Below are 13,909 nucleotides of genomic sequence, written 5' to 3'. Positions count from 1 at the left end.
ACTCAGACTCCGACTCCTCAAATTCTCAGACTCCGACTCAGACTCCGACTCCTCAAATTCTCAGACTCCGACTCAGACTCCGACTCCTCAAATTCTCAGACTCCGACTCAGACTCCGACTCCTCAAATTCTCAGACTCCGACTCAGACTCCGACTCCTCAAATTCTCAGACTCCGACTCAGACTCCGACTCCTCAAATTCTCAGACTCAGACTCAGACTCCGACTCCTCAAATTCTCAGACTCAGACTCAGACTCCGACTCCTCAAATTCTCAGACTCAGACTCCGACTCCTCAAATTCTCAGACTCAGACTCCGACTCCTCAAATTCTCAGACTCAGACTCCGACTCCTCAAATTCTCAGACTCCGACTCAGACTCCGACTCCTCAAATTCTCAGACTCCGACTCAGACTCCGACTCCTCAAATTCTCAGACTCCGACTCAGACTCCGACTCCTCAAATTCTCAGACTCAGACTCAGACTCCGACTCCTCAAATTCTCAGACTCCGACTCAGACTCCGACTCCTCAAATTCTCAGACTCCGACTCAGACTCCGACTCCTCAAATTCTCAGACTCCGACTCAGACTCCGACTCCTCAAATTCTCAGACTCAGACTCAGACTCCGACTCCTCAAATTCTCAGACTCAGACTCCGACTCCTCAAATTCTCAGACTCAGACTCCGACTCCTCAAATTCTCAGACTCAGACTCCGACTCCTCAAATTCTCAGACTCAGACTCCGACTCCTCAAATTCTCAGACTCCGACTCAGACTCCGACTCCTCAAATTCTCAGACTCAGACTCAGACTCCGACTCCTCAAATTCTCAGACTCAGACTCCGACTCCTCAAATTCTCAGACTCAGACTCCGACTCCTCAAATTCTCAGACTCAGACTCCGACTCCTCAAATTCTCAGACTCAGACTCCGACTCCTCAAATTCTCAGACTCAGACTCCGACTCCTCAAATTCTCAGACTCCGACTCAGACTCCGACTCCTCAAATACTCAGACTCCGACTCCTCAAATACTCAGACTCAGACTCAGACTCCGACTCCTCAAATTCTCAGACTCCGACTCAGACTCCGACTCCTCAAATTCTCAGACTCCGACTCAGACTCAGACTCCTCAAATTCTCAGACTCCGACTCAGACTCAGACTCCTCAAATTCTCAGACTCCGACTCAGACTCAGACTCCTCAAATTCTCAGACTCCGACTCAGACTCAGACTCCTCAAATTCTCAGACTCAGACTCAGACTCAGACTCCTCAAATTCTCAGACTCAGACTCAGACTCAGACTCCTCAAATTCTCAGACTCAGACTCAGACTCAGACTCCTCAAATTCTCAGACTCCGACTCAGACTCAGACTCCTCAAATTCTCAGACTCCGACTCAGACTCAGACTCCTCAAATTCTCAGACTCAGACTCAGACTCAGACTCCTCAAATTCTCAGACTCAGACTCAGACTCAGACTCCTCAAATTCTCAGACTCAGACTCAGACTCAGACTCCTCAAATTCTCAGACTCAGACTCAGACTCAGACTCCTCAAATTCTCAGACTCAGACTCAGACTCAGACTCCTCAAATTCTCAGACTCAGACTCAGACTCCGACTCCTCAAATACTCAGACTCAGACTCCTCAAATACTCAGACTCAGACTCCTCAAATACTCAGACTCAGACTCAGACTCAGACTCCTCAAATTCTCAGACTCAGACTCAGACTCAGACTCCTCAAATTCTCAGACTCAGACTCAGACTCAGACTCCTCAAATTCTCAGACTCAGACTCAGACTCAGACTCCTCAAATTCTCAGACTCAGACTCAGACTCCGACTCCTCAAATACTCAGACTCAGACTCCTCAAATACTCAGACTCAGACTCCTCAAATACTCAGACTCAGACTCAGACTCAGACTCAGACTCAGACTCAGACTCAGACTCAGACTCAGACTCAGACTCAGACTCAGACTCAGACTCAGACTCAGACTCCTCAAATTCTCAGACTCAGACTCAGACTCAGACTCCTCAAATTCTCAGACTCAGACTCAGACTCAGACTCCTCAAATTCTCAGACTCAGACTCAGACTCAGACTCCTCAAATTCTCAGACTCAGACTCAGACTCAGACTCCTCAAATTCTCAGACTCAGACTCAGACTCCGACTCCTCAAATACTCAGACTCAGACTCCTCAAATACTCAGACTCAGACTCCTCAAATACTCAGACTCAGACTCAGACTCAGACTCAGACTCAGACTCAGACTCAGACTCAGACTCAGACTCAGACTCAGACTCAGACTCAGACTCAGACTCAGACTCAGACTCAGACTCAGACTCAGACTCCTCAAATTCTCAGACTCAGACTCAGACTCCTCAAATTCTCAGACTCAGACTCAGACTCAGACTCCTCAAATTCTCAGACTCAGACTCAGACTCAGACTCAGACTCCTCAAATTCTCAGACTCAGACTCAGACTCAGACTCAGACTCAGACTCAGACTCAGACTCAGACTCAGACTCAGACTCAGACTCAGACTCAGACTCAGACTCAGACTCAGACTCAGACTCAGACTCAGACTCAGACTCAGACTCAGACTCAGACTCAGACTCAGACTCAGACTCCTCAAATTCTCAGACTCAGACTCAGACTCCTCAAATTCTCAGACTCAGACTCAGACTCCTCAAATTCTCAGACTCAGACTCAGACTCAGACTCCTCAAATTCTCAGACTCAGACTCAGACTCAGACTCCTCAAATTCTCAGACTCAGACTCAGACTCAGACTCCTCAAATTCTCAGACTCAGACTCAGACTCAGACTCAGACTCCTCAAATTCTCAGACTCAGACTCAGACTCCTCAAATTCTCAGACTCAGACTCAGACTCCTCAAATTCTCAGACTCAGACTCAGACTCCTCAAATTCTCAGACTCAGACTCAGACTCAGACTCAGACTCAGACTCAGACTCAGACTCAGACTCAGACTCAGACTCAGACTCAGACTCAGACTCAGACTCAGACTCAGACTCAGACTCAGACTCCTCAAATTCTCAGACTCAGACTCAGACTCAGACTCCTCAAATTCTCAGACTCAGACTCAGACTCAGACTCAGACTCCTCAAATTCTCAGACTCAGACTCAGACTCAGACTGCTTATAGTTAGGTGAAAAATTTATTGTAGTACATGAATATGTGTATGTGAACATCAGACATTTAATAATTTTTATGATACAATAATCAAGATATTTGGATAGAACATAAAATATATTTATTGGAATACAACTTTAGAACACAAAAAACTGTAATAAATTGTAAATATGTAATACACTATGTAATATACAGTAGATTACATATATATCTTGTGTGTGTATATACACTATATATATATATATATATATATATATATATATATATATATATATATATATATATATTTTACATATTTACAATTTATTAGTTTTTTGTGTTCTAAAGTTGTATTCCAATAAATATTTTATGTTCTATCCAAATATCTTGATTATTGTATCATAAAAACAATTAAATGTCTGATGTTCACATTGTACTACAATAAATTTTTCACTTAAATATAAGCATTATACTAAATGTTATTATTTAGTAAAATATTCAGCACATTCTGCATTGCACTCCTGTCCCCAATTTATTATATATTTTAGGAGTCGGTGCATTTTATACCGACTCCGACTCCACCAAAATGAGCTCCGACTCCGACTCCGACTCCACAGCCCTGACACACACGCGAGCAAAAAGCATCGCACTTGCGTTGCACTCGCACCTAACGTGAACTAAAATCAGCCGAGTATTTTTCAGCCCAGTCGGACCGATTTTACTCATAGATGTGTTTCCAGCCTAAAACTTTATTTAGTAGTTTCTTTGTAATCAAAACTCATTGTCTGTAAGCAATGGAAAAGCATGTAAAAAGCGCTAACACTGCAAATACGCACACGCATTTATCGCGTTTGTGGTCAAGAACAACTTTGGCAAAAACCATTTCTGCCAGAGGATGCGTTTCGAACTGCAACTACCTCGACGCAAAGTGCACACATAGCCTAAATCCCATCCACTGTGCTTGTGCTGTAGAAAGCAGCGTTTTGGATGCAGTGAATACACTGATCGTGGGAATGTACCCCAATATAAGAAATTAGGGGGTTTAAATTTAAATTTAAAAGAGGAGGTTGTCTGACATTAGTAAATTTTTCATGAAAAAAGTGAGCATTGTTTGTGTGTCGGTGTGTAACACACACACACACACACACACACACACACACACACACACACACACACACACACACACACACACACACTTTGGCTGCTTGTGAACAAAGCATAAGGAGGAAGAAAAACCCTTATTAAGCAAGATGTGAAAGGTGGCAGAGTGCACATGACTAGTCCCCAATGAGGCACCCCAGCAAACTGCAGGATGGTGTAGCGGATTTATTTAAACTTTTCCCTTGTTACAAGGCTGGCGATTTTTGAAGTGATTGTATATACAGTAATGGAGTGCACTCTGCAACTGAAATCTGAGGATCACTACAATTTTCAGACTTAATCTGATGATTTAGGAACAAAGCCCCTTCCCTGGAGCTGTGAAGACTGTTTGAGCTGATGCCATACAAAATCTAACATACAGTGACCATATAAGACATGGCATCACATATTGGTGGAATCTCACAATGCCCCTCCTGTAGTCCGAGGACCAGGCCTCAGACCACTGTCCCCTTTATCCTCTAGGGACACCCGTACAGTTGCTCACTTTCTGAGTCGCTGATCCCACTGTCACTGATGCTGGTGCTGCTCCTCCTCTTCATGGTCTGCAGATGTTCATCATATCGGAAGCGCCTTTCATTGAAAGGAGAGGAAAAGTCTTCTAAGACGGCATCAAACTCGCACAACACCTCATTGAGGTCATCATCTTCTATAAAGGCGGCTGAAACAAAAGGAACGGAACAGTAAGAACAAAACCATTCAAGGCTCCCATATAGTTGCTGGAAATTACTTTGAGTTTATCAAAAACCTTGTCCTTTCCATTTTGTAAAGATGGATGGGCATCTGCTTACCATTAATGAAGAACTCCTAACGCACTGTCAGTGTGCTGACTAGTTCAACCCTTTTACAGGAGAATCCATCAGCTCCTGTGGATGTTATGTAGTAGCCACCTGCTTGTATTATGGAAGCCGCACAATCTTTCTCCAGCCCAAGGGATCATTTGGAACAAAGGAGCCTTTTAAAGGTGATCTGTCAGGTTTTTGCTATGTAATCTGAAAGCAATATCAGTAAGGAGCCAAGACCCAGATTCCATCAATGTATCTTAGTTTGGGTGCAGCAGTTGTGACAGCAAAGTTTCTCCTGCTGATGTAGCAGAGCTTGGAATGTTGCGCGATTTATAACAGCAACCACATCACAGCTCTCTGTGTACAATGTATATTGACAGAAATGCTAATCAGTGGCCAGTAAGCATGAGACCGCTAGTCAGATTGTGAAAATCTCCTGCTAATTAAACACTGAATTTATTGAAACCGCTTAGTGACATCCCTGGGATCCGGGGTCTCAGGTCACACACCATGCTGCCCCAAGACCTTTTGTCAAAAGCCTGCTGACAGATTCCCTTTAAATGTAGAGCCCAGGGTGCAAGGGAGGAGCGGACAATTCTGTATGACATCTGAAGAGGGGATGTAGAGGGCGGCTAGACGGCACAGGACAGATTTCCACTATATACATTAAATAAAAGAGTCTGAAGTTTTGGAATTTAGTTGCCGTCATATCCAGATACTAAAAAAGACCTGGGTAATGGTAACTTTCAGAAAAGGAAAACCCATAATCAAACCACAGAGTGAGTCACAGTCTGTTGCAGGGTTTAGCAATGCTCAGGGCTGCGCTCATGTCTGATTAGTTTTCAAGACTTTCCCTCTGGCCGGCCCTGAGCCGTCATCAGGCTGGCAGATCACTTGTGTGGGTGACTTGGCAGCACCAGGGATCTCTTCCACTGTGGCTACCCCTCATAATAGAGCATTAGCACAAGGCTGGGAACAAAGCAGAGGAAGCTTCTGTAGGAAAACAGCTCCACACTGGGAAACTCATTCAGCAAGAGAATGAATGGCACATCTGCAGAGAAGCAGCGGAGCTCCTCGCTCCATGGACAGGTTATAGCTATACAGCTCTGACTATACAAAGCAATGCAAGCCCATCATTTCCTACAGGAATTCAGATTGACAAGAGAGGAGCTACATAGATTGGGGACAGCCTTGATTAGAACTCCCATCAGATGTCCCCAACTAGTCAGAATCAGACAGTGACAGCCACATGAAGAGGTCTAACAAATCCCGAATGTGGTCACCAATTCCTAATAATGAACACAGCCTGGTCTATTGTTTTGACCCGAGAACCAGGTATCGGGTTTTGCCAGGTGTGATCTGCCAGGATGGTTCTGCCCATGGCACCACAAGGTTTAGTCACAATGTGATATCCATGGTGCCTTTCATACATGACAGAACCTTCAGCTTTTATTTATTTTTTTGTGGGAAGATCACTGGGCCATGATAGGAGGCCAGAGTACCCATAAAGGAAACCTTCCAAGCAGATGCCACAAAAAAACTGATGATTTCAGTCTATGGCATATTACAGGCACACGCGAATCTGGCGCTAGTGAGCACTCCTCCAGCTTTGTCATTAGTACTGCTGGAATCCACCAGTGCAGACGTCAACTTTTCCAATCTGATCTACTTCTATAGCATAGAGACCGTACACATTGCAGGTGTCACCAGTGCAGAATTTTTACTGTTGGAATCCAGTGGATCCATCCTGCATGGTCAGACACAGCAACATCAAGTCTCACACAAGAACAGCAAAAACAACCACAACCACACAGAACATACAAAGTCTACAACAGCAAAGTCACGTGCAACTTGTGGCCAGAAATCCAGCAGGTTTGGCTTTTTGGTGACAGGCCACCTTGTCACCTGATACCACATTACCAATAGGGCACTAAATATCAGTGACTACAAGATTTGCCACATGATCAGAGTCCAACACTAACAGCCAGCTCAGGTCCTGACCATAAGCTTTTCACAAGTGATGGCCACCAGATCACAGCAGACACTGGCCACCAAGTAACACTATAGCCAGTCGCCACCTGGCACAGAGAGCTGTAGTCACTGGCTGGTACTGACTAGCCACATGACATGCTGGGCTCTCCCTATCTATGTGGTGCAGGTGCCAGGGCATCATGTGTGTATGCCAGGCATGAGCCTCACCTCTCCTGGAGCTCTTCACTTTGGGTGACTTCATGCCTGCTGCTCAGTGATGCTCCCTCCTGTGTACAGCGCCGAGTACAGTCCGCAGGTGCCACTCCGCTCACGTCCCCAGACTGCACGTTCTACAGCGCTCTCCTGCCCTCCACTTCTTATATACTGTGTAGCGGGGCACTGACGTCACGGTGGGCGGGGCTACACAGATACGTTCCATTCATTCTGTCAGTGAGGACAGCGCCGCTACGGCCGCAGCCGGGGAGCGCCGCTAGAGGGCGCTGCTGCATGCTTACTGTGCAGAGCTGTAATGGAGAGCACTGTATGCAGCATGATCGCACACAGGAGTCAGTGCGAGAGCAAGAGAAGGAGCGAGAACACAGCAGCAACTCATATTAGAGTCTTATCCGCCCAAATACATATTGCCTTAATTAGTGTTGGTGCAAATTAATTCATAGGATCAGTAATCTGAGTCTGCTGGACGCGGGCCCGGAGATCCATGGCTTTCCTACCGGCAGCCGCAGCGCTTCTATTGAATGGTGGCCTGGCTCGAGGTCATCAGAGTGATGTGATATAGTGATATGATGCCATGTGACGTCACGCCGGGCTGTCTAATCAAAAGATGTCATCAATAGGCAAAGGGCAGTTCGCAGGACTCCATTCCAGACTACTCCCATCTTTAGTCTTAAAGGGGTTGTCTTGGCCGAGACTTTAATATCGTGGACATTTGAAATAAGCTGCTTGATCCATTATCAGCCCGGATCTGTTTAAGTAGTTACCACGAGCCATAGGGAGCATGGAAGGTGTAGAGACAAATGAATAGGGGGAGCAAAGTCTGAGGAAAATTTAGAAAGAGGGAACAGGGGAGAGGTAAATAAGTGAATTGATATGATAGGCCTATTAAGAGAGATATGTTGTTAAATCATGCTTAAAAATGTGGCAGCTAGGTATTAAGGCCCTGTCACACACAGAGGTAAATCTGCGGCAGATCTGTGGTTGTAGTGAAATTGTGGACAATCAGTGCCAGGTTTGTGGCTGTGTACAAATGGAACAATATGTCCATGATTTCACTGCAACCACAGATCTGCCAAAGATTTATCTCTGTGTGTGATGGGGCCTATAGTCGGCTCATCTGGGGTAGTGGACTCCACAAAACTGTTGCAACACGAGAGAAGTCTTGGACAAGGAGGTGGAAGGTTCAGATTATGGAGGATGTTAGTCTTAGGTCATTAGCGGAATGAAGGGCACAGGTAGGGTGATAGACAGACATGAGGAAGGAGATGGTGGTGGTGCGTTAGTGTTGAGAGCTTTGTGGGTGAGTGTGGTAAATTAATATTGAACTCTGTAGAGCAGGAGTCCCCAACCACTGGTCCACATTGGGGTTTTTTTGAGGTGCCCCCACCCCTCCCGCCACCGCAGACCAGCACTAAACACTGACAGTGTGTTCTTCTCTGCAGCGGCTCAGAGCACACTTTGTGGGATGGATGCTGCTGTCACAGCTCAAAGCTGAGAACATTATGCGGTACATGCTGGGGAGGTGTGGTGGGCTGGCCTCAATAGATGTGGCTCCCCTCACAGTACATTATGTGGAGCGTGGTGGGGTGGGTCAGCGATCTGACCACAGTATCATGGCTCCTGGCATAGCCCCTGGCAGGGACCTGGTCTACAGCACTGTACCGCCAGCACCCACCAGTGTACAATGCTGTTTGGTGTACAGCACTGCTAAGTACCGTAGCAGTGTGGTACACTGGTACAGAAAGTAGTACAGCATCTATAAGTGTGGTGGGCAGAAGGGTGCAGTGTGCTTTCTGTGGGGACGCTGTGGCAATCATCACACTGGTCATGGTGGGTTTTGCGTGTTACTTCTGTGAGAGGGGTGCTGAATGTGGCTCACGACCATCTCTCAGAGCTGAATGTTGCGACCATCTCTTAGAGCTGCATGAGGCTCAGGACACTCTCTCAGAACTGAAGGTAGCTTGCAACTATTTCTCAGAGCAAAATGTGGCACACGACAATCTGTCAGAGCTGATTGTGGCTAACGACCATCTCTCAGAGCTCAGTGTGGCTCACGACCATCTGTCAGAGCTGAATGTGGCTCGCGACCATCTCTCAGAGCTGAATGTGGCTCGAGATCATCTCTTAGAGCTGAATGTGGCATGCGACCATCTTTCAGCGCAGAATGTGGCTCGTGACCATCTCTCAGTTCTGAATGTGGCTTGCGACCTTCTTTCAGACCTGAATGTGGTTCGAGACCATCTCTCAGATCTGAATGTGGCTCGCGACCATCTTTCAGAGCTGAATGTGGCTCGCAACCCTCTCTCAAAGCTGAATGTGACTCGTGACCATCTCTCAAAGCTGAATGGGGCTCGCAATCCTCTCTCAGAGCTGAATGTGGCTTGTAACCCTCTCTCAGAGCAGAATGTGGCTCGCGACCATCTTTGAGAGGTGAATGTGGCCCATGACCATCTCTCAGAGCTGAATGTGGCTCGCAACATCTCTTAGAGCTGAATGTGGCTCGCGACCCTCTCTCAGAGCTGAATGTGGCTTGAGACCCTCTCTCAAACCTAAATGTGGCTCGCTACTATCAGAGCTGAATGTGGCCCACGACCATCTCTCAGAGCTGAATGTGGCTCGCAATCATCTCTCAGAGCTGAATGTGGCAAGCGACCATCTCTTAGCACTGAATGTGGCTCATGAGCATCCCTCAGCTCTGAATGTGGCTCGCAATCCTCTCTCAGAGATGAATGGGGCTCGCGACCCTCTTTCAGAGCTGAATGTGGCTCGTGACCATGTCTCAGAGCTGAATGTGGCTCGTAACTCTCTCTAAGAGTTGAATGTGGCTCTCGTGGTAAGAAAGGTTGGGGACCACTGGTTTATATCTTAGAACCCAGCAGTGGGGGGACCTGGTGAGAGCAGAAGAATGGTGCCAGTCCAAGAGCCCAGGATAGATTCATTTATTTATGCCACACATTAATGGGGTTGTACAATAATAGAAGACCCCTTTAATTCAAGTTTTGGGAATATTCTGATCTGACATAATGACATGTGAAGAGTTTCTCATTGTGTTTTCTACTTATTGTTACATATTTAATCTGTTAATTAAAGTTGTGATGAACTGCTGTCCATTTTCACCATACAGCAATGACAAACATTCAAAGGGTTCCATAAAATGACAAGTATCTATTGAAATGATGATTTAGCGCTGACAAAGTGCAAAATTTTACTTTAGCCACCAAAATAATTCTTTGATGTCTGACAAGCCTTGCACATAAAGATCTTAGAAAGGAAAAGCATACATGTGTAGCTTATCACACAAATGTATCCATCTGAATGCATGTGAAGGGTAGATTAGGATGAGTCTGGTATCATGTATGTTCCTGAATGTAGCAAACGATGATGACGCCAAATTTACATACATTAATAGGATATACATTGTTTATTTAGGCAGTGACAGTCATTTCATACAATAGAAAGCAACTGAAAATTAGTTCAGCCTATTGAAGTATAGATGCTTGGATAAATATGGGCTTCATAAGATAAAAGATTTTGGGTTGCAAGAGTAGTTTTGAAGTGGTCGATTGGTGAACAGCTGATATCTTAGTTATCAGTAATGTAAATTCTCTGAAGTAAGAGATTACCAGCACTAGGGGTTCACAGGCTCTTCATGTCTGATATACAGAGGCATGACCTAATATGTGTCCTATAGGTTGGCTGTCATTACGATGCTGATAGTATGTTATACAGCCTAAAGTTCTTTACACGCTGCGATATCGGTACTGATATCGCTAGCGAGCGTACCCGCCCCCGTCGGTTGTGCGACACGGGCAAATCGCTGCCTGTGGCACACAACATCACTTACACCCGTCATATGGACTTACCTTCCCTACGACATCGCTCTGGCCGGCGAACCACCTCCTTTCTAAGGGGGCGGTTCGTGCGGTGTCACAGCGACGTCACACGGCAGCCGTCCAATAGAAGCGGAGGGGCGGAGATGAACGGCCGGAAGATCCCGCCCACCTCCTTCCTTCCTTCTTTTCCGGTGCACGCAGGTAGGAGATGTTCATCGTTCCTGTGGTGTCACACGTAGCGATGTGTGGTGCCGCAGAAACGACGAACAACATCGTACCTGCAGCAGCAACGATATTATGAAAAGGAGCAACGTGTCAACGATCAACGATTTTTGACGTTTTTGCGATTGTTGATCGTCGCTCCTTAGTGTCACACGCTGTGATGTCACTAACAGCGCCGGATGTGCGTAACAAACGACGTGACCCCGACGATATATCATTAGCGATGTCGCAGCGTGTAAAGCACCCTTTCAAACCATCGTAAAAATGATCAAATCACTGCTTTAAGTCCCTTTGTGGAACAAAACAGAGAAAAAGTAAATGACACTGCAGTGGATCTTATAAAATCTAATTATTAAGAATTACCCCTTTAATTGTTAAGAATAGCCCCTCGTCCCCTGAAAAAATACAAACAATCCTTTTTGTTAATTGATTTTTTTTTTAAGTAATTCACCATAAAAAATGACATACCCTCATATGCTTGCTTCAGTCAAACATGTATGTTTTACATGTGGAAAGAGGAATACGTTGATGGTAGAGTTGAGTGAGTACCTAACTATTTGAACTCGCTATACTCATAACGACTACTGTCTAATACTTGCATATTCATTCCGATTAGCGTGTGCAATGCAAGTCAGTAGGGAATACTTGCAATGTAATGAGGGTATACAAAAAAGGAAATCCAGCACGACATCCAATGGATAAAAATCTTCTATTTGCTTTATTAATCCATGTTAAAAGGTGAAGTTAAAATACAGACAAGGGACGCATTTCGGAATATACTTCCTTATTCACAATCCTATACAGACTAACATAAAACAGTTCCTTATAAAGGCAAGGTAGAATGGATCAGGACATGACATCATATGTTAATGAACCACAAACAAAAAAAAAAAAAAAGGGCTGACAATTCAATACAAATATAATAGATCATTTTTCAAATTCATACCCATTGGATATCTTGTGTGCATATAATAAATCCATTTGGCCTCTCTATAACGTAATAATTTCTTTATATCACCACCCCTTTTGGGAAGATTAACTCTTTCAATAGCATTCACTTTCAAACTACTACAACTCCCATGATGTTCCTTCAAAAAATGTTGAGAGGCCCCTGACAGACTCCTGGTTGTACTATTTGCGGCATCATATATATGCTCTGATACACGGCATCTCATAGTTCTTAAAGTGCTTCCAACATATTGTTTTTTACATGTGTCGCATGACAAAAGATATATAACATTAGACGTTCCACAATTTATTAATGAATTTATATTGTATTTTTTTCCAGTTGTAAAAGATACAAAACTTTTTGTATTATGTATATATTTGAACAAATATTTTTTTGTTTGTGGTTCATTAACATATGATGTCATTTCCTGATCCATTCTACCTTGCCTTTATAAGTAACTGTTTTATGTTAGTCTGTATAGGATTGTGAATAAGGAAGTATATTCCGAAACGCGTCCCTTGTCTGTATTTTAACTTCACCTTTTAACATGGATTAATAAAGCAAATAGAAGATTTTTATCCATTGGATGTCGTGCTGGATTTCCTTTTTTGTATACCCTAGTGTCATGGCCGTGATTCATCTTCCTTGCACCCTCTTTGGACTTCATACATACTGGTGAGCTAGATTTGAGAATTTTTTTTCTCTTTTTGATACTTGCAATGTAATGAGTAACCTGAATGCCGTACTATTCGTGCGGTGTAGGAAATAGTACGGCATTCGGGTTACTCGTTACTTTGAGAGTTGTTCCCCATAGCCTTGCATTGTATACACTATTCAGAACGACTACGTGAGTATTAGACAGTAGTCGTTATGAGTATAGCAAGTACGAATAGTTAGGTACTCGCTCAACTTTAGTTGATGGCAGTCACCTCTGTCGGAGGCTTATGTCTGTTATGAACAAGACATGGTCATTGGAGGGGAGTGTGGAGGTCGCTGTACAAGAGGCAGACATACGGCTGGAGCAGGGGCCTAAGAGGTAAGGGTGCCACGTTCACCTCCCCAGCTGTAAGCAGCTTCTGTCGAAGGGTCACACCATAAGGCCTGTTTCACACGTCAGTGATTCTGGTACGTTTGTGCTTTTTTTTAAACGTACCAGAATCACTGACATACGCAGACCCATTATAATGAATGGGTCTGCTCACACGTCAGTGATGTTTCACTGACCATGTCTCCGTGCAGCGTTCACGCGTGTCAGTGATTGCCGCACGGAGACATGTCCATTTTTTTCTGGCATCACTGATGTCCCACGGACCACGCAGTGGTGTGGTCCATGAAACACGTGCCAGAAAAAAACGTGCTTTTAAAATAAAAATCATTTTTACTCACCTGGCTCCAGCGATGTCCTCTGCAGCCCGTTCTGCTTGCTGCTTCAGAGCCGGCTCATTACTGTCGCGCATATTCATGATGCACGACACAGCCGACCCGGAAGCAGCTGCTGCGGGGGTCAGCGCCGGCCGGATGCTGCACCGCGGGAGCGATCAGCACCATGGAGAGCGGGAGCGCGCACAGGTGAGTTAATCTCTAAGTGCAATCACGGACCACGGAGAATGGAGCCCGGATTGCACTTAGACAACCCATGT

At 45.0% G+C, this 13,909-nt stretch overlaps 1 protein-coding gene across 1 annotated transcript in view; it reads right to left on the bottom strand.

Moving 5' to 3' along the window:
• Nucleotides 1–7,391, bottom strand: part of RGCC (regulator of cell cycle) — a 29,022-nt gene extending 21,631 nt beyond the window's left edge. Inside the window, exons 1-2 of the mRNA XM_075334381.1 lie at nucleotides 7,260–7,391; nucleotides 4,763–4,936 (exon numbers count right to left, since the gene is read on the bottom strand). Of these exons, the coding sequence (XP_075190496.1) occupies nucleotides 4,763–4,936; nucleotides 7,260–7,293 (208 nt within the window). The 5' untranslated portion in view covers nucleotides 7,294–7,391. The remainder of the gene's footprint in view (nucleotides 1–4,762; nucleotides 4,937–7,259) is intronic.
• Nucleotides 7,392–13,909: the final 6,518 nt, after the last annotated feature.

This window comes from Anomaloglossus baeobatrachus, chromosome 2, assembly GCF_048569485.1.
Source record: "Anomaloglossus baeobatrachus isolate aAnoBae1 chromosome 2, aAnoBae1.hap1, whole genome shotgun sequence".
Classification (NCBI taxonomy): domain Eukaryota; kingdom Metazoa; phylum Chordata; class Amphibia; order Anura; family Aromobatidae; genus Anomaloglossus; species Anomaloglossus baeobatrachus.
This window is presented reverse-complemented; position numbering and strand designations above follow the sequence as displayed.